General features: G+C 49.6%; 1 protein-coding gene and 1 long non-coding RNA gene across 2 annotated transcripts; one reads left to right on the forward strand and one right to left on the reverse strand.

Moving 5' to 3' along the window:
* The first annotated feature begins 6,029 nt into the window (after positions 1-6,029).
* CEACAM19 (CEA cell adhesion molecule 19) lies at positions 6,030-24,410 on the forward strand. Its single transcript, NM_001080261.1, is given in 7 exon segments — positions 6,030-6,240; positions 6,974-7,342; positions 17,272-17,422; positions 20,937-20,983; positions 22,063-22,145; positions 22,916-22,996; positions 23,604-24,410. Coding segments are annotated over 7 exon segments (840 nt in total). The 5' UTR covers positions 6,030-6,185; the 3' UTR covers positions 23,658-24,410.
* Positions 15,472-22,074, reverse strand: LOC104974891 (uncharacterized). Its single transcript, XR_003030428.2, has 2 exons — positions 17,634-22,074; positions 15,472-17,123 (listed from the first exon to the last, which is right to left on the reverse strand). It is a non-coding gene; the product is annotated as an uncharacterized lncRNA (long non-coding RNA).
* Positions 24,411-26,531: the final 2,121 nt, after the last annotated feature.

The following is a 26,531-nucleotide window of genomic DNA, read 5'->3' on the forward strand; positions in this document are numbered from 1 at the left end:
TCACCTTAGGTATAGGGAGCATCTGCCAAGGGGAGAGGGACTGGACCCAATTCCAAATCCAGTGTGGGCACGTGGGGATTCATAGCCAAGGAGTAGGCTGGGAGTCAGTGGATGGGAACCAACTAAGAGGTGGGCATAGGGAGCGAGACCCCCGTGGGGCTCCTGGGTGCAAAAGCCTTTCTGTGTCCCCCATTTCTTGATTACAGGAAAGATGCTTCATTCAGCCTCCCTGACCTTCCCAGAGTTCCAAGAGCAGGTTCAAACAGTTGCTATCAATATCAGGGAGAAGAGAGGGTGTGGAGACAAGGGAAGAACAGTCAAGGAAAAGAACAGAACACACCTGGGGCAGGGTCCTAGTTCAGCCTCAAGGGATACACATAAACAATATCTTTGAGTTGTTTTGCACACGCTGGAACCCCCACTAGATGAGAGAGGTTAAGGGGTGTGCTGCCCACAAGGACATAGACCCCAGACCGGTTGGCACCGGAAGGTTGGTGATGCTGACTCCTACTTACCTCACCACCAACCAATCAGAAGAATGTCCGTGAACTAATCTCACCCTCTATGAACCATTATTATAAAACTCCTCACTGGAGTTCCCTGGTGGTTCAGTGGTTAGGACTTCATAGATCAACTGTGGGGGACACGGGTTCTATCCCTAGTGGGGGAACTAAGATCCCATGTGCCACCTGGCATGGCTAAAAGTAATAATGACAATAAACTAGGGGCTTCCCTGGTGGCTCAGTGATCAAGAATCCTCCTGCCAATGCAGGAGACGTGGGTTCGATCCCTAATCCAGGAAGATCCCACTTGCCGAGGAACAACTCAGCCCGGGCACCACAACTATTGAGCCTGTGCTCTAGAGCCTGGGAGCCACGACTAGTGAGCCCCCCGTGCCGAAAGTCCTGAAGCCTGAGCGCCCTAGAGCCTGTGCTCTGCAACAAGAGAAGCCTACTGCAGTGAGAAACCCATGCACCGCAACTGGAGAGCAGCCCCCAATTGCCACAACTGGAGAAAAGCCCATGCAGCACTCAAGACCAAGCACAGCCCCAAATAAATAATAATAACTTATGTTAATAATCATAATCAATAAATTTTCAACATATGTTAAAATAAAACTCTTCACAACCCCCTGCAGGTCAGGACACAGTTTCAAGGTCATTAGTCCCCTGTCATCCCCTTACATGGCAAAACAAGGAAACTGTTCTTTTCTACTTCTCCCAAAACTGTGTCTCGGAGATTTAGTTCAGCAGAGGGGTACAGAGGCTGGATTCAGCTTCAGTAGCTTCAAGGGTAAGAAAGAGTTTAGCTATGCCGACCTAACAGGATTCTTACTGGATCAGATATCACTTGGGGGGTGGGGGTGGGGGGTGGAGGAAGACGAACGCGATCAGATATCAAAGGAAGGCAGTTCTAGCTGAACTGAGTTAGAAGCATTCTTGCTCAAAATGGACAAGGCCAAGATGAACAACAGAAGTCAAACATCAATCCTAGCTGGGAAAAGAGTTCAAGAAAGCTTAAGCAGAGTTCAGTCAATGAGAGAATCTTTGTCAGTGTTTGAAAATGTCACACTCCAACAGCAGAAAACCCCTCTCGCCCCTCCCACCCCCACCCCCCAGGCTGAGGTTAAAAACAAAGAACTGGATTGTCTAGTTCAACTCCAGGTACTACGTGTGGTGTTCAGCTCTGCTTCTCTGCTATTTACTCTGTTTTCTTCCACATACTGGCTTGCATCCTCAAGCTGGTGCCAAGGTGGCTGCTGCATTCTGGCCATCACAGCCAAACAACTGTGGGGAGAAGCAGCGCACTCCATTCAGGGAGAGCTTCCCCAGGAGCCTCCCCTCAGCTCTGATTGGCCAGCACTACCCACTGCTCAACCAATCCCTGGCCAGAGAATGGGACCACCTGGGAGTGAGGCAGGAGAGAGATGGGCTCTAGGCTAGGCATTTACAATTATCCTCCTGTTTACATTTCCTGGGGAAAGAGGCAGGCAGGCAGGCTCTAGGCTAGATATTTACAATGAGCCTACTGTTCGCACTTGGAGTTAGAAATAACAACAGGAACAGGGTAAATAACTGGACTTTGTCTCCTGTGGACACTTTAAGATAACAGTCACAGCAGGGACAGAGACAGGCTAAATTCTGTTTGAGTAAAAGATCAAGAGGTCACACATTTCCCATCCTTGGGGCAAGGGAGACACAGCACATGTGCAGAAAGACTCCTTGGGGAGTCAAAAAGGAGGAGGTGCCAAACCATAATAGGCAATGCCAAGGCCCTCCATAGACCTCTGGGATGAAACCCATCTTGGAGAAAGTTGCGCATCCTTGTTGGGGAGGGTTCTAGGGCAGGTCAGGTGTGAAAAAATAAATCAGATAATTGGCCAAAGGTAAACAAAGACCTGGGCTTCCCAGGTGGCACTAATGGTAAAGAATCTGCCTGGTAATACAGGCAACGTGGGTTGGATCCCTGGGTCAGGAAGATCCCCTGGAGGAAGACATAGCAACCCACTCCAGTATTCTTGCCTAGAGAATCCAATGAACAGAGGAGCCTAGTGGGCTACAGTCCAAAGGGTCCCAAAGAGTGGGACATGACTGAAGCGACTTAGCACACATGCTTAAAGACCCAGAAGAATTGCACTGTCTACTGTGTTCCTCCTCGTTAGTGGGGGAAGCCCACACGCTTTCTCTCCAGGTGTGCATCTCTGCCTCGCTTCTGTCTTAACTAAACAAACTGTTTCTCTGTGTGCTTTCCCACTTGTTGTACTCTGCCTCCAATAATAAACCTTGCATGCGTTTTCACAGTTTTTGCCTCCTTAAAACATTTTTGCTTTCAAATGGAAGTGAGAGACAGGGAAATTCTGCTTCTAGCCTCTAGCCCTTTGTGATCTGGTGGCTAGGGTACCTGGTTTTCGCCCAGGTTGCTGCTGCTGCTGCTAAGTCACTTCAGTCGTGTCCGACTCTGTGCGACTCCATAGACGGCAGCCCACCAGGCTCCCCTGTCCCTGGGATTCTCCAGGCAAGAACACTGGAGTGGGTTGCCATTTCCTTCTCCAATGCATGAAAGTGAAAAGTGAAAGTGAAGTTGCTCAGTCGTGTCCAACTATTCGCAACCTCATGGACCACAGCCTACCAGGCTCCTCCGCCCATAGGATTTTCCAGGCGCCCAGGTTACCCAGGTTCAATTCCTGGTCAGGGAACTAAGATATCACTTCAAGTCACCACTCACTGCTGCCTCTCTGAGATTAGGAGGCTTGAACCAGCCAGGACCTGCTTTCTGAGGCTGGTGAAAAGCCAGGATGAGGACTACAGGGCGGAGGATGGAACTAACATCTGGTATTAACAGCAACCAGTTTCCCTGGCAGCTCGGCGCTAAAGAATCCACCTGCTAATGAAGGAGATCCAAGTTCGATGCCTGGATCAGGAAGATCCCCTGGAACAGGAAATGGCAACTCACGTGGGCTACACTCCATGGGGTGGCACAGAGTTGGACACAACTGAGCAACAAACAACAACAACAGTTAACAGTGATTCTCTCTGGGCAGTTAGAAGCCGGCTGAATTTTACTCTCTTCCTTTTAAGTTCATTCTGTCTAAATGTTCTAAATAAACCTTGACTTATCTTTTAGTAGTTGTAAGAGGATCAAAGTCATTAGGTGAGACAGAGGCAGGAAGGAAGGAGGGAGGGAGGGAGGGGTAGAAAGAGAGAGGAGCTTTAGGAACTGGAAAATCTAGAATAACTGGCTTTGCTTGGTGCCCTGTCTCTCCCTCTCCCAGCTCAGAGAACCTTTGCTCCTGAAGTTTAACAGGGAAAATTCATCAGAATCCCTGTGGCCCCTAAACTCCACTTCTGCTGTGCTCCAAATTCCTACCAGAATGAAACCGGTCTGGGCAATCTGACCGCAGCCCAAGATTGGAGCAACAACCTTGGAAATAAAGGCTAGGTTTGCAACAATCCCTCTGAGGCAGATGGACAGACCAAACCTCAAAACAGCAGCAAAAAATCCTGGAAGAATTCTGACCCCAGGAACACAACCAGGAACACCGCCTCAAGACCTTCAAGGCTGTAAAGACCGTTTGGGAGGCGAGGATTGAAAACACCTCCAGGAAAACACACTTCCCATGAGCAGGGTCACAAATCTGGGAGGCAGGGCAAGTCCATAGACAAGTTGGATAATAATTACAAATAATGGGCATTTACTGGCCCCTGCCTGCAAAGTCTCCTTACTCCTCCCAACAGCCCCATAAGTAAGGGTGTTTGCACCATCCTCCAGAGGAGGAAACCAAAGTTCCAAGAGGTGAACTCTTGCGCCCAAGATTCCACAACCAAGTGGTGGCAGAGCTGGGCTGACAGCCAGGCTCACCCACTCACAGCAGGGCAGTCCTGGAGTCTACAGATGTTCAGACATCTGGACCATGCCACTTTGAACTGCCTCGAGACAATTCAAAGTCAAGATTTCTTTCCTGTCCCAACCTAAGGACTCCGGGATTTCCCTGGTGGTCCAGTGGTTAAGACTCAGTGCTGACAATGCTAGGGGCTCGAGTTCAATCCCTGATCAGGGAACTAAGATCCCATGTGCCATGCAGCACTGCCAAAAGATTTTAAAAGAAGACGAAAAAGGAAAAGAAAGAAAAGTGTTCTAACCTGGGGACTCTGGAAGATGCCAATCTCTGAAATGTGTCCAACACATACACACACACACACACACACACACACACACACACACACACACACACACACACTCACACATACACACACACACACATACACACACACACACACACACACACACACACTGCTACGTGATGTACGGCACCCTGACTTGGTGTTCTCTCCTCCTACAAGACAAGAAATCTCAGCTGGCATCAACCCCCTCAGATCCCTAGGTGTGCGCTGTGCCATAGAAATTTCTCTGACGATGATGGAAATGTCCTGTACCCATGCTCTCAAGTGTGGTAGCCACTGGCCACATGGGGCTGTTGAGCACTTGAAAGTGGCTAGTTCAAGGAACTAGGTAATTTAAATTTATATTTAAATAGCCTTATGTGGCTATGGGCATAGCACAATCCTGGACCCTCCAGCACCCAGGTCATGCCCCAACAGAGCTCAAAATTACACTTGGTCCCTCCCACTTCTCCAGCTTCACCCCCCAACACACAGCTCCTCCCTGCTCGGCCCTCCATCCTTCCAGGATTTTGCTGACTCCTCAGTGTGCCTCGAGGGCTGTCTCAGCCTCCAGGCCTTTTGCCTGTGCTGTTCACACTGCCTGGTATACCTCTCCCCAATCCATCCCACCACATTCCTCCTCCTACTCTAGGTCTCAGCACAGACATGCCCTCCTCCAGGAAGTCTGCCCTGCCCCTCTGGCTGAGTAAGGCATTCCCTCAGGTTCTCCCAGGCCCCGAGGCTCCTCCATCCCAGCATTGATGATCACTCTGTATCGTCATTGTCTGGGGATGGGCCTCTCTGTCTCACACACACACGCGCGTGCATACACACACACAGACCTGTGAGCCCCCGCTGTGGACCGAGGGCAGAGCAGGAGCCGTCTGTCATTACCATGTTCTCAGCATCACTTGGCCCAGGGCTGGGCATAGGGTGTGCATGTTGGAATGAACGAACAGAGGGATGTTTTTGAACAACTATTCTGAGCGCTTCAGAGGGAGCCAGCCACAGGTCAGATTCCATCTCCACCTGCTGATCGACTTGCCTCTCTCCTTGAGCCTCAGCTTTCTCATTCCATGAAACAGAAAGTTATGCATGGTGGATATGGGATGAGGTATTGGGACAAGGTATTACCGACCTCCTTGCCTGGCTCAGGGGGGATTGCTCAATCCGAGGCTGCTGTGACTGTTGTTTTTGCTGTTATAATTACTGCCTTGCTACTGACAGGGAAGAAGAGATGTAAAGGGGTCAAGGGAGGAGTCTTGAGAAACCCTAGGAAGTTCCTCAGTCACCCTGGAAAACTGGTTCAGCCAGCTTCTGTGCAGATCATCCTTCATCTGAAGGAGTACAGGTGAGGCCTTGAGCCTATGGAAAAGGGGTGCCAGGCTGGGCCGGCCTCAGCCATGTCTCAGAGGCACCCCGGGATTCCCACTGAGCGGGCTCACTTCAGATAGCCAGAGGCCCACCCTCGGGCCCCCTCGGTGTCCAGTAGGTGGCCCCTTGGCATCTCCATAGGACACCAAGATGGAGATTCCTGCTGGGTCCCAGCACGCCTTCCCCAAGAGCCTCCTGCTCTCAGGTAAGGAGGAAATGTACCCCCAGTGCTGAGGGGAGAAGGGGTTCTTAGCCCAGGGGCTGAGGTTTCCTCTTGAAAGAGGGAAAATTTGTCAGGGGAAAGGAAATTATGACATTAAGATGGGAGGGAGGGACAGAAGAACCACAACCTCATCTCCATTTAACCTGTGGAGTTTTCTAGAATGTCAGGGCCACGAAGGCTGGAATTTACTTCTGCTTGATTCCCTGCTGAATTCCCAGGGCTTAGAAATCTAGGGAATTTTATTTTCTTTTATTATTGTTTTGGCCGTACCATGCAGCTTATGGGATCTTAATTCCCTGACCAGGGGTTAAACCCACACCCCCTGCGTTGGAAGTCTTAAGTACTGGGCCACCAGGGAAGTCCATAAGGAATTTTAGACATATCATATATAACTAGTATTGTAGCATGAACAATATATTGGTCAAACAATTATTAGTTAGACAAATTAATAAATTAGTTCAGAGAGTCCATGTGTTTGGAGGCAGATCACATACCATCTCCAAGCCGAAAAACTTTCTGGACCAATGGGATGGCAGATCTGTGACATTCATACCTGGGTTCCCACTCTTGCACCCAGAACAGATATCACTAATCAATCCCAGCACTGCTGCCAATGAGCAGCACTCAGAGCCTGCAGTTGAGGACCTATAGGGAGGAGAATGCTATGGTCCCTGCCCGACACTTCTGATCCCAGGCCTCCCATGTAACCCCACAGCCTCCATCCTGGCCCTCTGGGTCCCCCAAGGCTCCTGGGCAGCCCTGCGCATCCAGAAGATTCCGGAGCAGCCTCAAATGAACCAGGACCTTCTCCTGTCTGTCCAGGGCATCCCAAACACCTTCCAGGACTTCAGCTGGTACCTGGGGGAGGAGGCCAATGGCGGTACAATGTTATTCACCTACATCCCCAAGCTACTACGCCCCCAGAGGGATGGCAGTGCCATGCATCAGCGAGACATTGTTGGCTTCTCCAATGGCTCCATGCTGCTACGTCACGCCCAGCCCAGCGACAGCGGCACCTATCAGGTAGCTGTCACCATCAACCCTTCCTGGACCATGCGGGCCAAGACTGAGGTCCAGGTGGTCGGTAAGTGTTGGGCACTGGGGGAAGAAGTGGGGAGGCTAGTGCAACCTGAGCAGCCACCAAGCTCTGCGCAAACATCTGGTCCTCTTTTTCCTTCATGCAACACATATTGGCTGAGCACTTACTCAGTACCAGCCCTGAAGTTGTCATTTAATCCTCTGGTGCATTAACTAAGAACACATCTATTGAATGCTTACTTTGTGCCAGACACTGAGCCGGACCCTGGAGAATGCAGCATTCATTTATTCTTCACATGCATGAATTCATGAAATGTGTATTGAGCACCTACTGTATGCCTAGTCTTGAGGGATCTATGTTCATAAGTCAAGAATTTATTGGGAATTCCCTGCCAGTCCAGTGGTTAGGACTTGGCACTTTCACTGAGGCGATCCAGAGTTGATCCCCGTTCAGGGAACTAAGATCCCACAAGCCTCACAGTACAATAAAAAAAAAAAATGTATTGATGAATCTACTCTGAGCAAAACAGAGATATGGTGGCAGAGAACAGCAACAGCTAATATTTCCTAGGTACTTGTTATGGATCAAAAACAGCTCTAAACACCTGCCCTAGAACACAACTTCTCAATCTGGGCACTGTTAACATTTTGGACTGACTATTCCTTCGTAGCAGAGGCTACACAGTTCTGTGCCCTGTCAAGTATCTAGCACCTTCCCTGGGCTCTAGTCACTAGAGGCTAATAGTGCCCTCCCAGTGCCAAATGTCACCCCTGTTTGAGAACCACTGCTGTTGCTGCTGCTGCTAAGTTGCTTCAGTCATGTCCAACTCTGTGTGACCCCATAGACGGCGGCCCATACCCTATATTAATTCATGTGTTTCTTTTCTCAGAACTCCATGAACTATTATATGCCAATTATATCTCAATAAAGCTGGGAGTGGAATGACTTAACTTTTCCAGGCAGACTTGGTCACTCATCACCTAGGTCCCCACAGGACTCTGCTCGTCCCTTTACCTTTGTGATTGTCATCATGGGTTCTAATTTATCACCTTAAGAACTTGTCTTGTGGCAATTCCCTGGTGTTCCAGTGGTTGCAACTCCTTGCTTCCACTGCAGAGGGCACAGGTTCGATCCCTGGTTGGGGAACTAAGATTCCACACGCGCATCAGTGCGGCCAAACAAACAGACCGCAGAGTAAGATAAATGGAACATACGCACCCTTTTATTTTTTAATTAATCCTTACTGAAGTCTAGTTGCTTTACAATGTTGTGTTATTATCATTCCTATTGTACAGAAAAGTGAATCAGCCATACATACATCCCCTCCCTTTGGAACTTCCTTCCCATTCAACTCACCGTTAAGTAGAGTCCCTATGCTATACTATTAAATGACTTGTTATAGGTAAATGCCAGCTTTACCCATAATAACTCATTTAATCCTCACTGCAGCTCTGCTAAGTAGGTAACATTATTAGATCCATTTTACAGATGAGGAAACTGAGGCACAGAGAGGTTAGACTTGTCCAATAAAAATAAATAAATAATGATGTGATCTAGAATAGGCTTTGCTGAGAAAGTAGGCAAAAGAAGGAAGGGAATCCTGAAGATTTCTAGGGCAAGAGTTCCTGGTAGTGGGAATAGCATGTGCAAAGGCCCTGAGGTTAGACTAGTTTGCTGTGTTTAAAGTATAGACAGATGGACTCCATAGCTAGAAGACAGTGAGCAAGTTGGGTGTGAGGTCTGAGAGGTAGACAGGGGCCAGGTTCATAGGCCATGGCAAGACTGACAAGAAGCCATGAGAGGGTTTAAACAGGAGAGTGATCGGATTCACAGCTTAACCCATCCATTGGGCACAAGGCAGGTTGAATCTCTGTTTTATCCTGAAGGTTTGAAGCAGGGTATCACGCATCTCACCATCAAATCAGCAGCAGAGATGGGACTCGAATGCAGTGCCTCCTGAATTAGACACACAACTGCCTCTGCAGGAGCTAAATTCCTCATTCACTCCTCCTTCAGCAAGCACCCACTAAGAGCCACCTCCTCCAGGCCTCCTCTGTGTCTGGCCGGTGCTGGGCAGTGCTGGGGATGGAGTGGTGACCGAGGCACACTGACCTTCCCCTCCTGGGGCTCACAGCCCAGTGAGGGAGACAGATATTAACTTCATAATCACACACACCTACAATAGAGTCTTAGGCACAGTGCAGGTACTGGGAAGGAAAGTGCAGGAATTATGAGATTGTAAAGAGGGATGTCAGGGAGGTTGCCTGAAAAGGTGATCCTTCAGTTTGAATGATGATCGACAGTTTCTTCTTCCTTTTTTTTTTTTTTTTTACTACTTTTTGTTTTGGTTGCTCTGGGCCTTAGCTGTGGCATGCGATCTCTTAGTTGCACCATGTGGGATCTAGTTCCCTGACCAGGGATTGAACCCAGGCCCCCCCACATTGGGAGCACAGAGTCTTAGTCACTGGAACCACCAGAAAAGTCCCCTGGAAGTTCTAATTAGAGAAGAAAGGAGCTCTGGAAGGTATATGGGCAGAGGGCTCAGCCTGTGCATAGGGCCTGGGGCAGGAAGCTGCAGGGCTCATGAATTAGCTGGCAGGAGGCCATCATGGCTGAGACAGGGCAGTGAACAGGGGGCATCCTAGGAGGCCAGCACTGCAGGATAAATTTGAGCCAAGGTCAGGGGCTTCCCTGGTGGCTTAGACAGTAAAGAATCTGCCTGCGATGCAGGAGACCTGGGTTCGATCCCTGGGTTGGGAAGATCCCTTGGAGAAGAGAATGGCAACCCATTCCAGTATTCTTGCCTGGAGAATTCCATGGACAGAGAAGCCTGGCAGGCTATACAGTTCATGAAGTCATAAAGAGTCAGACATGACTGAGCAACTAACACTTGGGTTGTAAGGATAGAAGCTCTCTCCAACTGACTCAGAGTGGGGGTGTCTTGTAGAACCCCAGAGGTAGCCCCTGGGATGTGGGCTCTATATTAGGCCTGCATTCACAGCTGCTTCTTCAGAGCCTAGAACAGGGCCAGTCACAATGTTGCATGAATGAATGGACCAGGCGCCCAGCCTGGAGGGTGGGAAAGGAAGCTTTGCGAGAAAGCAGGTTCTCCCTCCCACTCCAGGGGGTGCCATCTCTGGTCTCATCTCTGCTCCAGGGCTCCATTCTCCTCTCACAGCCAAGGATTCCTACCAAGACACTACACGGGCTTCTTTGCATATTCTGAGTCTTCTCTTCCAAGATGCAGAGATAGGGAGAAAGGGAGCTGGAGAGACAGACAGACAGAGAATCTGGTTGGCCCTCTCTGACCTGTGGGTCTGCTTCCCCTTGAGTCAAAGGCCCACCCCTTTTCCAAGGAGATGGGATCAAGTACAACAAACCAGAAGGGGAGCTGGAGATGACGGCTGGGAAGATGAGCCAGGACTCAACAGTCACAAGGTAGACTTTATCCTTTTGTTCATCATCAATCTCCTACTGCCTAGAGCATGGCTTAGCACACATGAGCAGCTCAGTAAATATTTGCAACCCCACCTCTGATTTATGAAGCACTTACTACTTGCCGGTACCTCCAACTAAGTGCTTTGCCAACCTCACTTCATTCCATTCCCATAAGAACTTTGCAGGTAGCCCTGGGATGGTCCCCATTTTACAGAAGGGTAAATGGAGGCCCAGAGTGGGCCCCAGAGCATGCCTCTGGGAAGGGGAGGAGCCAAGTGCATAGCCCTGTCCCTCCTGCTATGAGCTTCTTACACACGGACTCCCATGGAAGTACTGAGGGGTCCCCGTGGAGAAAGCAAGCAAAGGAGGCAGGGAACGGCCTTGATTTCAGAGGGCTGAGCACAGGGAGCAGGGAAGCCAGGCAGTTCAGCCCAGCATGAAAAGAATAGCAGAGGAAAAGGCAGAGGGAATTAGGGATAGGCTTGGCTGGGAGGGTCCTCATGTTAGGGTGGGTGTCCTCAGCCCCAGACATTTATATTGGAGGGCCCCAAATTCAGCCCCCCAACCTAGGTGGGAATGGAAATGGCCAACAGCACTTCCAGCATCCCAGGTAACTCACACACTCAATCTCTCTTCATCATGAGGGAGTTTGGCTGTAACCGAAGCCAACTCCGACTGGCATGTGCAGGAAGGTGTTTTAAGGGTTTTTTAAAAAATATATTTATCTTTTAAGTTTATTTATTTGGCTGTGCCAGGTCTTAGTTGCACCACATGCGACCTTCTAGTTCCAGTATGTGGACTCTAATTCCCTGACCAGGGATTGAACCCAAGCCCCCTGCATTGGGAGTGTAGCGTCTTAGCCACTAGACCACCAGGGAAGTCCCCAGAAAGGGGTTTAATAAAGCTTAGCATGTCTAAAAAAAATAATACACATCAATTTATTTAAAACTCAGAAATAGACTCACAGATATGAAAAACAAACTTATGGTTACCAAAGGGGATGAGGAGGGATAAATGAAGAATATATATATAAAATAGATAAACATTAGGGATTTACTGTATAGCACAGGGAACCATTGGAGAAGGAAATGGCCACCCACTCCAGTATTCTCGCCCGGAGAATTCCATGGACAGAGGAGCTTGGCAGGCTACAGTCCATGGGGTCGGACATGACTGAATGACTAACATTACTACAGGGAACCATAGTCAGTATCTTGCAACAATTTACAATAAAAGAATCTGAAGTTATACAACTAAAACTAGCCCAACGTTGTAAACCAACTATGGTTAAATTAAAAAAAAAAAAAACTATAAAAAAAATAAAATAAAAAGGGTAGTACATGTTCGCAGGACCTTCCCGAGGCTAGAAACAAGGAACAAGGTATAAATACCCTTGGTGGAACTGCTCCTACTGGAGTAGCCATTGCCCACAACATCTGGGCCCCTGGGGCCCAGAACCCCTGCCTGAGGGCCCTTGGAAGGCTGCATTCATTCATGTATTCATTCAATGAGCATCTACATCGAGCACCTACTGTACGCCAGGCACTGAGTTTACAGAAGGAAAGTACAGAGATCACTGCTCTTGTGGAGTTTATACGTTGGTGAACGTGCCGGCTCCAGCCTCACCATCACAGGCCCCACGTGGTACCTGCATCTCTGGCTTCACATGGACCCATCTAAATCAGGGAGCCTGGCTCACATGACAGGTCCCCACGGAAAAAGAACCTAAGAAAGAGAGTCTCTGGCAGGACTCCCAAGGCGTATGATTCACAGAAACACAAGCGAAGGCTCAGAATGTGTAGATACGGTAAACCATCCCCAGTTCACAGATGACAATACTGGGGCTCAGAGACGGGAAGTCAGTCTCCCGAGGTCACACAGCCCGCAAGCAACAGCAACTTGGCTCAAAAGTACAGAGGGGAGCTACAGTCCCAGAAACCTAGTCATGAGGGTTTGGGGCCTTTGAGAAACTCTGCCCGGTTTCCTCAGTCTTCAGGCCCTTTGGTACCCATGGGGATTAATTGTGGAGCCTGACTGCCCCTGACTGACCATGTACAGTGTGTTTCTCACACAGGTATCGTCTATGCCCTCCCAATCATGGCGTGATGATCCCCATTTTACAGATGGGAAAACTGAGGCACAATCTGAGTAACTTGTCTAGGTCATCCACATAGGGAGAAGCAGATGCTGGACTGGAACCCGGGCTAGTTGGCTCCAGAGTCTATGCTCCTAGTTAGGTCTTGATTCTGCCTGGGCGTTAACAGCTATCATCGTAAACTAACTATATGGAGTCAAGGGTTTAGTCCTGACCCACAATGCAGTTACAGAATTAGACACAAAACCTGCCCTTGAGGCCCTAGCTAAACCCAAAGCCCCCCCTGGCTCAGGGAGTTCTTTCCCACTCAGGCTCAAGTTTGAGCTGCCAATAATGAAATTGAATTTGGTGAAAGCAAGACAGGCTTGAGAGTGGCCAGAGAATGGAGAAGGGGAACTTCTACTCTAAAAGCCTCTTCCCTCTGAAGGGAGAGGCGTAGGGGGAGTTTAAGGGCTCCAGGAAAGAGGTGGAGATTTCAGGGGCAGCTTGGGCATGTGCAGTCACCATGCTCCTTTGCACATAGCTCTAACTGAGCCTTTGTTTTAGTTAAGTCACCTCTGACTCTTCAACCCCATGGACTGCAGCCCACCAGGCTCCTCTGTCCATGGGATTTCCCAGGCAAGAGTACTGGAGTGGATTGCCATTTCCTTCTCCAGGGGATCTTCCTGACCCAGGGATCGAACCCAAGTCTCCTGCGTTGGCAGATGGATTCTTTACCACTGAACCACCAAGGAAGCTAATTTTGCCTAGCAGAGTATAAATCCCCTCTTTGGCCAGAGATCTAACGAAACAAAGGTAACTCTCGGACACCTCCAGGTCTCAGTTGCACAGGTGCACTCATGGGGTCATGTCAGAGCCAGTTTTGGGGCGGTTGACCACTGTATATCTCTTAGCGCACAGCTGCAAAGCATCGCTGGAAGATATCAATTGCTTTGAAGCAAACACGAAGATAAATCAGAGCAAGTGTTCTTCAGCTCTCGGGGCCTGGTATGAAAACACAGAGATAAACGAGGCGAGGACAGTCGGCCTTCTTGGATCTAGCCAGTTCAGTCTGGTTTTGTCTCAGGTCTTTGCAGCATCCTGTTGATAAAATACAACTAACCTGTGTGGTTTAAAAAAAAAAAAAAAAACAGTTTCTGTACCTGGGACCTGGACTGCATAGACTGCATAACACGGGTGTCAGTATGACCTTTAGTGAAATGGCCAAAACGTTCAGAGGTTTTGTTCCTATGTCTGTAAAATGGGGACAACGACATCACCACCATCACAGGATCCTTTAGATCCCCAACATTTTTGGCACCAGGAATGGGTTTCGTAAAAGACAATTTTTCCGTGGCAGGTGGGGTGGGGTGAGTAGTTTGGGGATGATTCAAATGCATTACTATTATTATGCACTTTATTTCTGTTTATTATTACATCAGCTCCACCTCAGATCATCAGGCATTAGATCCCAGAGTTTGGAGACCCCCTGCTTTAGAGGACTGCCTTGGCAAGTCCATGTGAAGCTGCTACTTTTGAAGCTGTGGAAATAAAGGATAACCAAAGGAGGAAAACAAAGGCTATTAATTCAGAGCTTGTGTATAGCAGGGGCATCATCCACTATCCCTTGCATTTTGGCAGAGACTCAAGGGCAGGCAGAGAGGTGGAAAAGCCTTGGAATGAAAAACAGGAAAGGCTATAGGTGTGTCTTTGTGGGAGGCGGTTGGCACAGAAAGGCAGGACACCCTAGGTGATTGGTTACGATACGTGTTTGGCTTTCTCTGGCTGGCCCTGAGTTAGAAAGGAGGGACAAAAATTAGGGAGGCTGTTAGTTAATCAAGTCCTGGCCATTTGGCACTGATTGTTACAGAAGGTATTGTTCAGCTTCCTGCGTTGTCACTAGAGATAGAAATCTGGCTTCCTGTAAGTCTGACTTTAGCTAGCTTCCTGGGCTGTTTGTAAGAGGGTTAGTTTCCTAGGCAGTTTGCTGTACCTTGTGAGTCAGAATTCTGTTTTCAGAGCTGGTCTGACAGTTGTCGGTTTGCATACTGGTCTCTCAAAGCACTTTTTCGATGTGATTCTACCTTATCAAAGATCAACATGGAGGGACTTCCCTGGTGGTGCAATAGTTAAGAATCCACCTGCCAACACAGGGGCCACAGGTTCGATCTCTGGTCCGGGAAGACTCCCACATGCTGTGGGGCAGGTACGCCTGTATGCCGCAAGTACTGAACCCACGCTCTAGAGCCTGAGAACCACAGCTACTGAAGTCCATGCGCCCTAGAGCCTGTACTCAGCAACAAGGGAAGCCACTGCAATGAAAAGCCCTCACACAGCAACGAAGTGCAGACCCCGCTCCACAACTAGAGAAAGCTCCCATGCAGCAACAAAGACCCAGTGGAGCCAAAAATAAAATTAAAAATAAAAGGATCAACATGGATAAATCTACTCAATGGAAGACCCAGATTTTTTGTTAGTAGAACTGAGAATAGATGGTCCCAGAGACCAGTGAAGAGAAAAGCCAAAAGAAAAGAAGTTTCAGTCCTGGAAGAAGAAACAGAATGTGAAAAAATAAATAAATAAAAATTAAAAAAAAAAAAAAAGAAACAGAATGTGAGGCTTGGGTCCAGCTACTTCTTGCTGTGGGACAAACTCAGTGGTATAAAACAACAACCATTTTATTATGTTCATGATTTCTGGGATCCAAGAATACAGAGAGCTTCGTGATATCCAGCCTCAGATGAAAGGCTTCAAAAGGCTGAGCTTGGCTCAAATGCCGGAAGCCAAAAGCACCCAGAGGTGTCTTCATGTACTTGCTGTCAGCTGGGAGCTCAGCTGGGGCTATCAATAAGCTCATTGATCCTATTGATCAATGTGTCCTCACCAGTGTGACTGCTTGGGCTTCCTCACAACATGGTAGCTCGGTTCTGGGTTCATGATGGGAAAGCATGGAAAGAGGAAGTGTTCTGGAAGACCACAGCAGAAATTCCGTGCCTGCTTCCGACCTAGCCTTGGAAGTCACACACCTTGATCTACACCGTATTCTTCTGATTTCAAGTGAATCACTAATGTTGGCCCACATTCAAGGGAGGGAGATTAGACCTTCCGCTAGATAGGAGAATGGCAAAGTCATATTGAAGAAGGGTGTTCGGTTGCAATCAACTTCGGAAAATACAGTGATTCACAGGCTGGCTCTTCACAAGCTCACTGTCTATAATAAAAGGCAGAAAAACTTCCTTGGTGGTCCAATGGTTGAGAATCCGCCTGCAAGGCAGAGGATACCATTTGGATCCCTGGCCCGAGGAGTGTTCACATGCCTTGGAGCAACCAAGCCTGCACACCACAACTACTGAAGCCCTCGCACCGAAGAGCCCTGGATGCAGGACACAACGAAGACCCCGCACAGCCAAAAATAAATGAAAAATTTTAAATACAAAGTGTTTTTAAAAAATAATAAAATAGAAGGCAGAAAAGATGGCCAAACATAAATAAAATTTTAAAATAAATAATATTTTTAAAAATAATAAAATAAAAGCCAGAAAATATAAACAAGCTGTGGAAATCATGTGAATCAGGAAAGTTTTCTGCTACAGCAACAGAAACTGCTTCTGGCTGATTTAAACAGAAAAGGAACAAATTCAAGGATCCTAGACAACTCAGAGAGTCTCCAGAATGGCAGGGAGCCAGGCTTGGAACGTGTTGTTTGTTGAATTGCATGCTCAATTGCTTCAGTCGTGCCCAACTCTTTGCGATCCTGTGGACTGTAGCCCACCAGGCTCCTCTGTCCTGTGGGGATTCTCCAGGCAAGAATCCTGGAGTGGGTGCCATGGCCTCTTCCAGGGGATCTTCCTGACCCGGGGATCAAACCCGTGTCTCTTATGTCTCCTGAACTGGCAAGTGGATTCTAAACATCAGGCTTTGCTACCAAGAAGGACTGGGATAAAACAGATGTCCAGATTGAGATTAAAGGCTGGAGGTCCTCTTGGAGGGGGCCAGAGTGAGGTAAGGCTTGGTCCCAGATCTGGCATGTTGAGTTTGAGAATCCTACGAGTCCTTTATGTTCCTGACAAAACACAGTCCAGAACTTCACCCTTTTCCTGGAAGGATGGAGGCGTCATCAGCTGAGGCAAGAAAAAGCCAGTAACTGAAGCAAGGGTGGGGCAGCGTGTCATAAGGTAGGTATGGGATGTGCTGAGGTTGGAAGAAAATCCTAGAGAAGCAGAGATTTTGAGGTGGGGGGAACCAAGATGTTCCATCTGGGACATGTTGACTTTTCCGTGCAGCAGAATCAACCAGACAGTTGGATGCTCAGATCTGAAATACAGGAGAAAGCTCTGAGCTGGGAAGATGAAATCACACTTCAGTGTTCTATGGACTGTCACTGATACAGTGGGGAGGGTGGTGGGGAGGCCTTCCAAAGAATCACATGGCCCTCTCCCTCTCTCTTTCTCTCACTCCCCAGAAAAGCCTAAGGAGCTGCCCGTTACCAACCCGCCTGTGAGTGCTGGGATTGTGGCTGCTATCGTCATTGGATCTCTTGCCACTGGGTGTATGTCCGTCGGCATCATTGCCTATCTCCTGGTGACAAGAGGCTGGAGGGCTCAGAACCACAGGTACAGGAGCCCCAGCCCTCTCTCCTTCCTGTCAGTCTGCTCCCCCTGCCCTCTTGGATCCCCTTGATTCTTCTTCCCTAAGTCACATCATCCAACTCATACACAATCTCATCCATCCTGGAACCCCTGAGGTGGAGAGGATCTTCCTACCTTGTATTAGACAGAATTCTGCATTGCAAGGGACAGAGACCTTACCTTTATATTGGCTTACCGAGTAATAAGAAACATTCTTGTCCTATATAAGTGAGCTTCAGGTATGGCTGGATCCAGGGGCTCAATTCTATCAAGAAACTCTGATAGAATGTAGACCTCTCAACTCTCCTTTTCTCTACAGTCGCTCCATTTCCAGGAAGGTTCTCCCCTTAAGGTGTGACAAGATAGCTCTCAGTGGCTCTAGCCTTATATTCCAGCTCAGCCACCCAAGCGGAAAAATAGTACCTTTTTCCTGATAGTTCCATCAAAAACCCCAGAGCTGCCTCTCACCAGCTTAACTAAATCACATGTCCTTACATGAAATAATCACCATGGCCAGGTCTTAGAATGCAAAGTTGAGCTACTTGTATAACCCTGGAGCCAGAGAGATAAACCTGGCTCCACATGATGAAATGGATTGAGAGTGGGGAAGGTTCCTCAAAAGAAAACCAGATGTAATTGCCAAAGAATGGGAGTGGATGGCGGGCAGGCAAAGGCATCAGATGGTGCTTACCTCTGAGGGGTTGGGTAGGCAGGAAGAGGGAGAGGCAAAGACACAGAGAGAAGGGGGAGGAAGCCTGTTTTCCCAGGGAACAGTGTATTCATGAAAAATTCCTTTCTCATGAGATCAGCCTCTTCAGAACTTTGTCTCCTATCTTGATTCTGAGTTAAGATGTCTAATTTTGCTTCCACTCAGTAATCCCTAGAAAATGAAAGCAGTAATTCTGTCTCCTCCCTCAACTCTTCCTTATGTGTTATAGCTTCCTGACCTTCAAGATTTTGTTTTCCCTGAATATGTTCTAATTTAGGGGTGGCAAACAGCTTTCACCTCCCAGCCCAATTCCGATCAGTAAATTAACCTACACATATTTGTTGAGGACCTGCTATGGGCCAGGTACTATTCTAGGCACTAGACAGCTTAATGGAAAAGGAGGTGGGGAGTCCCATCTAAGTTAGTGAGAAAAGATGCTGCGATGGATTAACAATGTCTGCCACAGTCATATCAAAGGAAGTGGAGGCACATGAGCCATACCTGCTAGATATCCTTGTCATCTCAAAAGTGATACTTTGAGGTGATGGGGGACGTCTCTGGTGCTCTGGTGGTTAAGAATCCACCTTGCAATGCAGGGGATGAGGGTTCAATCCATGGTCGGGGAACTAAGATCCTAAGCCTGTGTCCTGCAACTAGAGAAGCCTGCACGCCACAACTAAGCCCGGATGCAGCCAAAATAAATAAGTAAATAAAAGGGAGCTACAGTCCATGGAGTCACGAAGAGAAAGGACATGACTGGACAAACACACACACACACAAACACCATAGTTTGCCAGCACCTTAGAGACTAGAAGTCATTCAACAAATGGCACCGAACTGGCTCATGAATGGCAAAAGTTCTCAAGATAGTGAACCTTACCTGCCTACCTTGTAAGCTCCAGAACCAAAGCTAGACACCGTATAACCTGACCCTCTGACCAGCTTCCTTCCCACAGGGCCAGTGATTCTAGGTAAGTTTGAAACATTTCAAAATCTAAAAAAATTTTAACCTTTTGATGACATTTTTAAAGTTATGATATTTTTAAAGGCGTTGAATCAGATGGGGAAAAGAATTCCTTTTTCTTCTCTTTCTGCATGATTCTGAGAGCGGTAAATGAACACCTTGATCGGGTTTTTTTAACGCCTTTCTAATGCTTGCTATCTTCTATGAAGAGAAAATCAGCAACATATGGAGCTATGAATCTAAACCATTGTTTGACTTTTCCTTTCTCACTTTCTATACTTATGTCCAGCTGTATGGATCCCATGGACAGAGGAGCCTGGTAGGCTGCAGTCCATGGGGTCCCTAGAGTCGGACATGACTGAGCAACTTCACTTTCACTTTTCACTTTCATACATTGGAGAAGGAAATGGCAACCCACTCCAGTGTTCTTGCCTGGAGAATCCCAGGGACGGGGAGGCCTGGTGGGCTGCCGTCTCAGGGGTCGCACAGAGTCAGATAAGACTGAAGTGACTTAGCAGCAGCTGTATGGAGTTGTACTTTCATTCACAATGTAACAGCTTCCAACTGGTCTCCCTGTTGCCACTCCCACCTGCACAGTCTGTCTCCCGTTCTCCCGTTTAGCAGCCAGAGAGTCTGTTAAAATTGGTCAGGGACACCCCTGGTGGTTCAGTGGTTAAGAATCAGCCTTGCTAGGCAGGAGACATGGGTTCGCTCCCTCGCCTGGGAACTAAGATCCCACAGGCAACTAAGCCCGGGCGCTGTAGCTACTCAGCCAGCAAAGATCCCACATGATGCAGTGAAGATTCCCCTGGGCTGCAACTCAGACTCGACAGAGCCAAATAAAGAAATAAATCAGTCAGCTCTGGTCCTGGAGTCAAGGCCAAAGTCCACACCATGGTCACAAGACCCAGCTCAATCTGCCACGCACCCTCTCGCCTCCCTGACCTCACCTCTTGCCACTCTTTCCCTCACTCTCTCTGCCCCAGCCACACTCCGCTCCTTACTATTCCTTTGCTGTCCCGGCTCCTGCCTCAGGACCTTTGCACAGACTGTCATCTCTACGTGGAACTTTCTTCTCTTGATTTCTGCACACCTGGTCCCCCTGGCTACTCCAAGCCTTTGCTCAGCTGTCACCTTCTCAATGAGGCACCCCAAACCGCCCTGCCTGAAACTGCACACACACACACATACACACACACACATATACCACCCTCTGCACACACACACACACACATACCACCCTCTGCCCCCTGCAGTCTTCATTTTCCTTCATCCCACTTTTCATTCCCTGATGTTCAATGTCCCATCATTTATTCTAATCCTCTCCCTCTCTCCTCACTATGGCGTCCACTCCAGGAGACCAGGTGTCTTTGTCAGTCTTGTTCCCAGCTGTGCCCCCAGTGACTTCAACAATGCCCAGCCCGTGGTCAGTGTTTTTATAAATATTTGTTTAGTGAATTAATGAATTCATGGTAGGGAGGTCACATACTTTTTAAATAAGGGTATTCAAAAGAGCCGATTTAAAGAGGAATATTAAGGAAATCATGAAACAGGTAGGTGGAGCTGAATCGTTCAGGTGGTCTGTGTAACTGACGAGGTTAAGGATGCCCTCTGTAAAGCAGCGGCAGGGGAAACCTGAGGAACGACTGTGAGCCTGGGGATTATGGGTGGAGAAGCTGGGATGGGGCAGAACTTGTCCAGGGTCATTCTGAAGCGGGGATCCTCTCTCTCTCTAGGGCCTGATGGGGTTTCCAGCTTCTCTGAGTCTCTCTCCAGCCACCTGAGCATCTTTCAATTCTAATATCCTTTCCTCCATGTGCCCCCAGGATAACAGCCACAGAGAAACCAGAGCTGGGCCCCAGTCATCGTGCTGGTAAGCCAGAGACACCTGTCTCGCAACCTGGCTCTCCTCAGGGCCCCCTCCTCCTCTGCTTCCCAGCCAAAAACCCCCTTGTGGTCCCCAGTTTGGGGCCTCCCAATCACTTCCCCCACCCAGACCTTGCTGGGACTCCCCAGATTCAGCCCACGGAGTCAGTACATTAGCGCTCACCCCAAACCTGTTTCTCCTCCTTTTCTCAGTGTCTAGTACTCCTGTCCTCTACCACTCCTGTCCTCTACCACCACAACACTGCTGGCTCCTGTCCTCCAACGGGTCACAACCCAACCCAAGCTCCATCTTCTGGATCTCCCAACCCAGTTCCCCACTGTCCTCCCAGCTCCCACACTCGCCTCCACCCCATTTCTGAGCAGAGTCCTTCTATATCTCTGACCCTGTCTCTCCTCTGCTCAAAAACCCTCTATGGCTCCCTAGTACCCTTAGGACAAAGTTCAGACTCCTTAACATGACTCTCAAGGCCCCTCATTAACTGGTCCCCTCTGTCTTTCTTGGCTTCATCTCTCATAAGTAACATTTCCATCTCCAAAACAATACAAAGAAATATATATATATATATATATATATATATATATTGGGGTCGCCAAGAAGTTCATTCAGATTTTTCCATAAGATCTTACGGAAAAACCCAAACAAACTTTTTGACCTACCCAGTGCAATCCAGACAGAGGAAACATAGTCCCTCAAACACCAGCATTCTCACCGCCAGGCCTCTGCACACCCGCGTTCTTGCCTTTGTGTGGCTCTCACTTCTCTTGCTATTCTCAGAGGTCCCCTCCTCCAGGAAGTCCTCCCTGACCCCCCTCCAGGAGCCCTGTGGGCTCCCCTACCCCAGCTCTGCACACTCTGGGTCATCCCCAACTGAGGACAGGTTTGTCTCCCCCACTGAACCATGAGCCCCAGGAAGGCAGGGCAAGGCCAGCGCTGCCTCAGTCACTACTGTGTCCCCAGCACAGGGCTGGGCAAGAAGAGGGCTTAACACAAATGTTAGTTGCAGTAGCTGGAACGGACCTGTGGGCCACCTGTCAGCCGGTTCCTCCTCTTGTCCTCTGCTTCAGGTGATGACAGCATCTATGAAGCAATACCATCGCCAGTCCTCCTGGTGTCCCCTTGTGACACGGGGCCCATGAACACTGCCACAGTAAGCCCCCGCCCCTCTCCCCTAAAGCCTCCTTTTGACCTGTTGCCTCCCTTCCGAGTGTGCTGGGGCGCCCAAGGGTGCCTTGTCACACAATTTGGGAACTGCTGTTCCCTGTCTAGGCCACTCCCTATTTTAAAAATATAAGCCAAAGAAATTAAAAGGAAACAGCACAACACAAAGACAGTTTGTCTCTGGGCATGGAGGCTGGTGGGTGGGTTTTATCTTCTTCTTAGAAGTGTGGCAACTTAAGACAGGATTCTTATAAGAGGATTTTCTACACTGAGCAGATATTTCCTTTACAGGTGGAAAGGGTTGCTTAAAGTAAGAAATGAGAGAGGCTGGGGATTCCCTGGCGGTGCTCTGGTTAAGACTGCACTTTCACTGCCGAGGGTGCAGGTTCAGTCCTTGATCGGGGAACTACGGTCTCACAAGCCTCCTGGTGCAATCAGAAAAAAAAAGAAATAAGAAGAAGGTGGAGGAGAAGGAAAAGGGACTTAAACAGTTAAGACTGAAAGCTTAGACCCACGTGTGTTGACGGAGAGGCTGAGCATTATCTGGGTGATTGTCAGGCCATTGGCTGCACCTCCCATGTAGCCATTTCTCAGAGGAGAACACTGAGTACAGGGAGGTTAATTCCCTTCACTTAGAGGCCTGAGAGTCAGGGAGGGGCAGTGGGGACCCGGAGTCCAGGTCTGTCCCGATACCACAGGGCAAAGGTGGGGGGTGTTAGGGTGCCGGGGCCCTGGCTCACCTCTGTTCTTCCCTTGCAGCCGCCAGACCTGCCTCTGCCCCCGCCCCCACCCCCACCCCCACCGCCCCCGGTGCCGCAGCCTGAGAACCACCCCTACCAGGTACGGAGCTGGAGGAGGGGGGAGGGGTCAGGAGCGCCGGGCTCGATGGGCGGGGCTTCCTTTCCGACCCCGCCCCCGACTCCCGAGCTCCCGGGAAGGAAGTGCGCAGCCCCCTCGCCGAGACTTCCCGGGCAAGTCATTTCCCGTCTCCGGGACGAGGGGCGGAGGAGGGGTGCGTTACAGTTTGTTCCTGCGTCAAAGGAAGCCAATGCAGGAAGAAATGAAGCCCAGAGAGGGGAAGGGCCTTGCCCAGGGTCCCACAGCGAGTCGGGCCCCACCGCAGGGCGCCCCCGTTCCTGGGCCTGGGTCTCAGCCAGTCGCCCGCCGTCTGCCCCTGAGCTTCTGCCTCCGTCTGTGTCCCTGTGCGTCCTATCTTACGTTTCTCTGTACGTGTCTCGCTACCCCTGAGGGGTCTCCCCACCCCGCCCCCGGGTCCTTGTGATCTTGTGTCTCTCCCTAACTCTTTTTTCTGTATTCTGCACGGAACTTGGTTTCTCTGTCTCTCTCACTCTCCTTGTTCCTCCTTTTCTGTGTCTCTGTCTCCCGCTGGCTCTCACCCCCAAACCACAACAACCCCTCCGTCTCTTTCCCTCCCCTTCCCCACCAGGATCTGCTGAACCCCGACCCTGCCCCGTACTGCCAGCTGGTGCCCACGCCCTGAAGGGGTCCCAGGTGAGGCCAGCCGGGGAGAGGAGACGCGTCAGACTTCCCCCGGGCCTTGAACCCGCAGAAAAGCCTCCGCAGAGACGCAGCACGACTGGGACCCCGGGGCTGTAAGGTCGACAAGATGGACGCGGCCTTGGCCTAAGCAGCACAGCAGGACGGTGACGGGCCTAGCTCCTCACCCCGCAGCCAGCGAACAGCGCGCCCTGAGGTCTGGCCCTCCAGCAACCTGGCCTGGGCCCATGCCTGGGAAAAGCAGGCTCTTGCTACCCCCGCTCCACTCCAAAGCCCCCCAGAGGGTGGTCTCAGGCGTGCTTCCAGCCAGACTGCACAAGCCCCTGCTTGGCCGGGCTCCCTCATCTCACCCCACAGTGCCCCACCCAGCTCTGTTGACCTCCCTAGAAGCCCCTTCCCCTGAGCTCCCCACCACACGTGCCCCAGAGCACAAGACACATGACCGCAAGCTCCGGCTTCACGAACCTGTGGCCCCAGAGGACAGTCCAGGCCAGTTTCCATGGCCGCCAGGGCCCCTTCCCTGTCCAGGCAGATCCAGCCCCTTTTAAAATTCAGTTTCTCAGAACCTGTGACCAGCTTCTGCCCATTTCCCGCCGCACCCCCAGTTCGGGGCAGCCACTTTCTCCTTTACCCCCACGTAACCCTGTCCTCAATGTGGGTTCCATCTCTCACCCTCTAATTTATTCATTCATTCAGCAATAAAAAAAACTGTGTGCCCTGCACAGTTCAAAACAAACATCCCTGCTCTCCTGGAGGGTCACTCTGGCAACAGAGAGTCAATAAACAAAATAAATAACATATGTGGTGTGTTGGTGGGAGGCATGAAGAGAGAAGGAGGGCAAGTGTGTTGGGGAACTGTGTGTGTGTGTGTGTGCACGCACGCACATGCACACACGTGCTCAGTCACTCAGTTGTATCCAATTCTTTTGCAGCCCCATGGACTGTAGACCACCAGGATCCTCTGTCCATTTGATTTTCCAGGCAAGAATACTGGAGTGGGTTGTCATTTCCTCTTCTGGGGATCTTCCCAACCCAGGGATTCTTACCACTGAGCCACCTGTGATGTGCTGGGGTGGGAGGGATAGAGAAGAGTGAGAGTGTTTGGGGGTTGAGGTTTTAAACAAAGGGCAGAGGGGGCTTAGCTGAGAAGGCAACAGTGGGCAAAAACCTAAAGGAGCAGAGGGAGGGAGCCCTGAGGGGATCTAGAAGGAAAGCATTCCAGGCGGTGGGAATAGCGAGAGCAAAGGCCCTGAGGTAGGAGTCTGCCTGGTGAGTCCCAGGAGCATCAAGGAGGCCAGCACGGCAGAAGCAGAATGAAGAAAGGGGAAAGGGTGGGAGGCGAGGTCAGGGAGATGGGCAGGGGCAGACCATGCAGGGCATGTAAGCCCCTGCAAAGACTGGCTTTTCCTCTGGGAGCCAAAAAACAGACTGTGTGGTAGGTGGAGGAATGACCCTTGCATTACTTAGGGATTCTGTTACACCCAGCTCCCTGTAAATCCTGACTGAAACAACCCCACACCCATGATGGCAGGACTTTCAAGAGAAAGTTCTCTGAGGCTGACTGCGTGCCTTCTAGCTCCCTTGGTACCAGCTTTGTTCTACAAAACGTTGTGTTCCCCCCCCAAATTCATGTTGAAGCTCTAATCCCCCATGTGACTCTTTTTGGAGTAGGACCTTTAAAGAGATGATTAAGACTCTTGAGAGTCCCTTGGACTGCAAGGAGACCAAACCAGTCAATCCTGAAGGAAATCAGTCCTGAATATTCACTGGAAGGACTAATGCTGAAGCTCTTGAAGTTCCGATACCTTGGCCACCTGATGCGAAGAACTGACTCGTTGGAAAAGACCCTGATGCTGGGAAAGACTGAAGGCAGGAGGAGAAGGGGACGACAGAGGATGAGATGGTTGGATGGCATCACCAACTCAATGGCCTTGAGTTTGAGCAAACTCCGGGAGTTGGTGATGAACAGGGAAGTCTGGCGCGGTGCAGTCCATGGGGTCGCAGAGTAGGACACAACTGAGCTACTGAACTGAACTGGAAGTTTAAATGAGGCCAGGGGGTAGGGCTGCAATCCAGTACAATTAGTGTCCTTACAAGAAGAGGAAGAGAGAATTCCCTGGTGGTCCAGGGGTTATGACGCCTTACTCTCATTGTGAAAGGCCTAGGTTCAATCCCTGGTTGGGAAACTAGATCCCACTAGCTGTGCAGTGCAGCCAGAAGTAAATAAATAAAAATTTAAAGTAAAAATACCATTAAAAGAGGAGGAGGAGACCCTAGGGTTGCACATGCATGGGAAAAAAAAATGTGAAATCATAATGAGGCAGTCATTTGCAAGCCAAAGAAGGAAGCCTCAGAAGAAGCCAAGTCGGCTGACACCTTGATCTTAGACTTCCAGTCTCCAGAACTGTGAGAAAATAACTGTTGTTAAAGCCATCAGGTCTGTGGTATTCTGTCATGGCCATTCTAGCAGGGTAATACAGGTTTGTACTACAGCCCTAGGAAACGGGCACCATTCCTTCTTCCTCCACCACGATGAAGCCAGATTTAAATATAATGATAACTGGACTTCCCTGGTGGTCCAGCGGTTAAGAATCTGCCTGCCAATACAGGGGACACAGGTTCCATCTCTAATGGGGGAAGATTCCACGTGTCGAGGGATGCCTAAGCTGCAACTGCTGACTCGACTATGCCTCTCCCTATTTGAATTTAAGTTCTCAGAACAGCTCCGGGAGGCTGGGACTATTATATTCCCATTTTGTTGATGGAGAGGTGGAGTGACTGCCTCAAGGTCACGCACCAAGCATAAGGAAAGACCAGTGATGCATCGGATGGGCTGGGTTATGCTGCGGTAACAAGC

The sequence above is a fragment of the Bos taurus genome, chromosome 18 (genome assembly GCF_002263795.3).
Source record: "Bos taurus isolate L1 Dominette 01449 registration number 42190680 breed Hereford chromosome 18, ARS-UCD2.0, whole genome shotgun sequence".
Lineage (NCBI taxonomy): Eukaryota > Metazoa > Chordata > Mammalia > Artiodactyla > Bovidae > Bos > Bos taurus.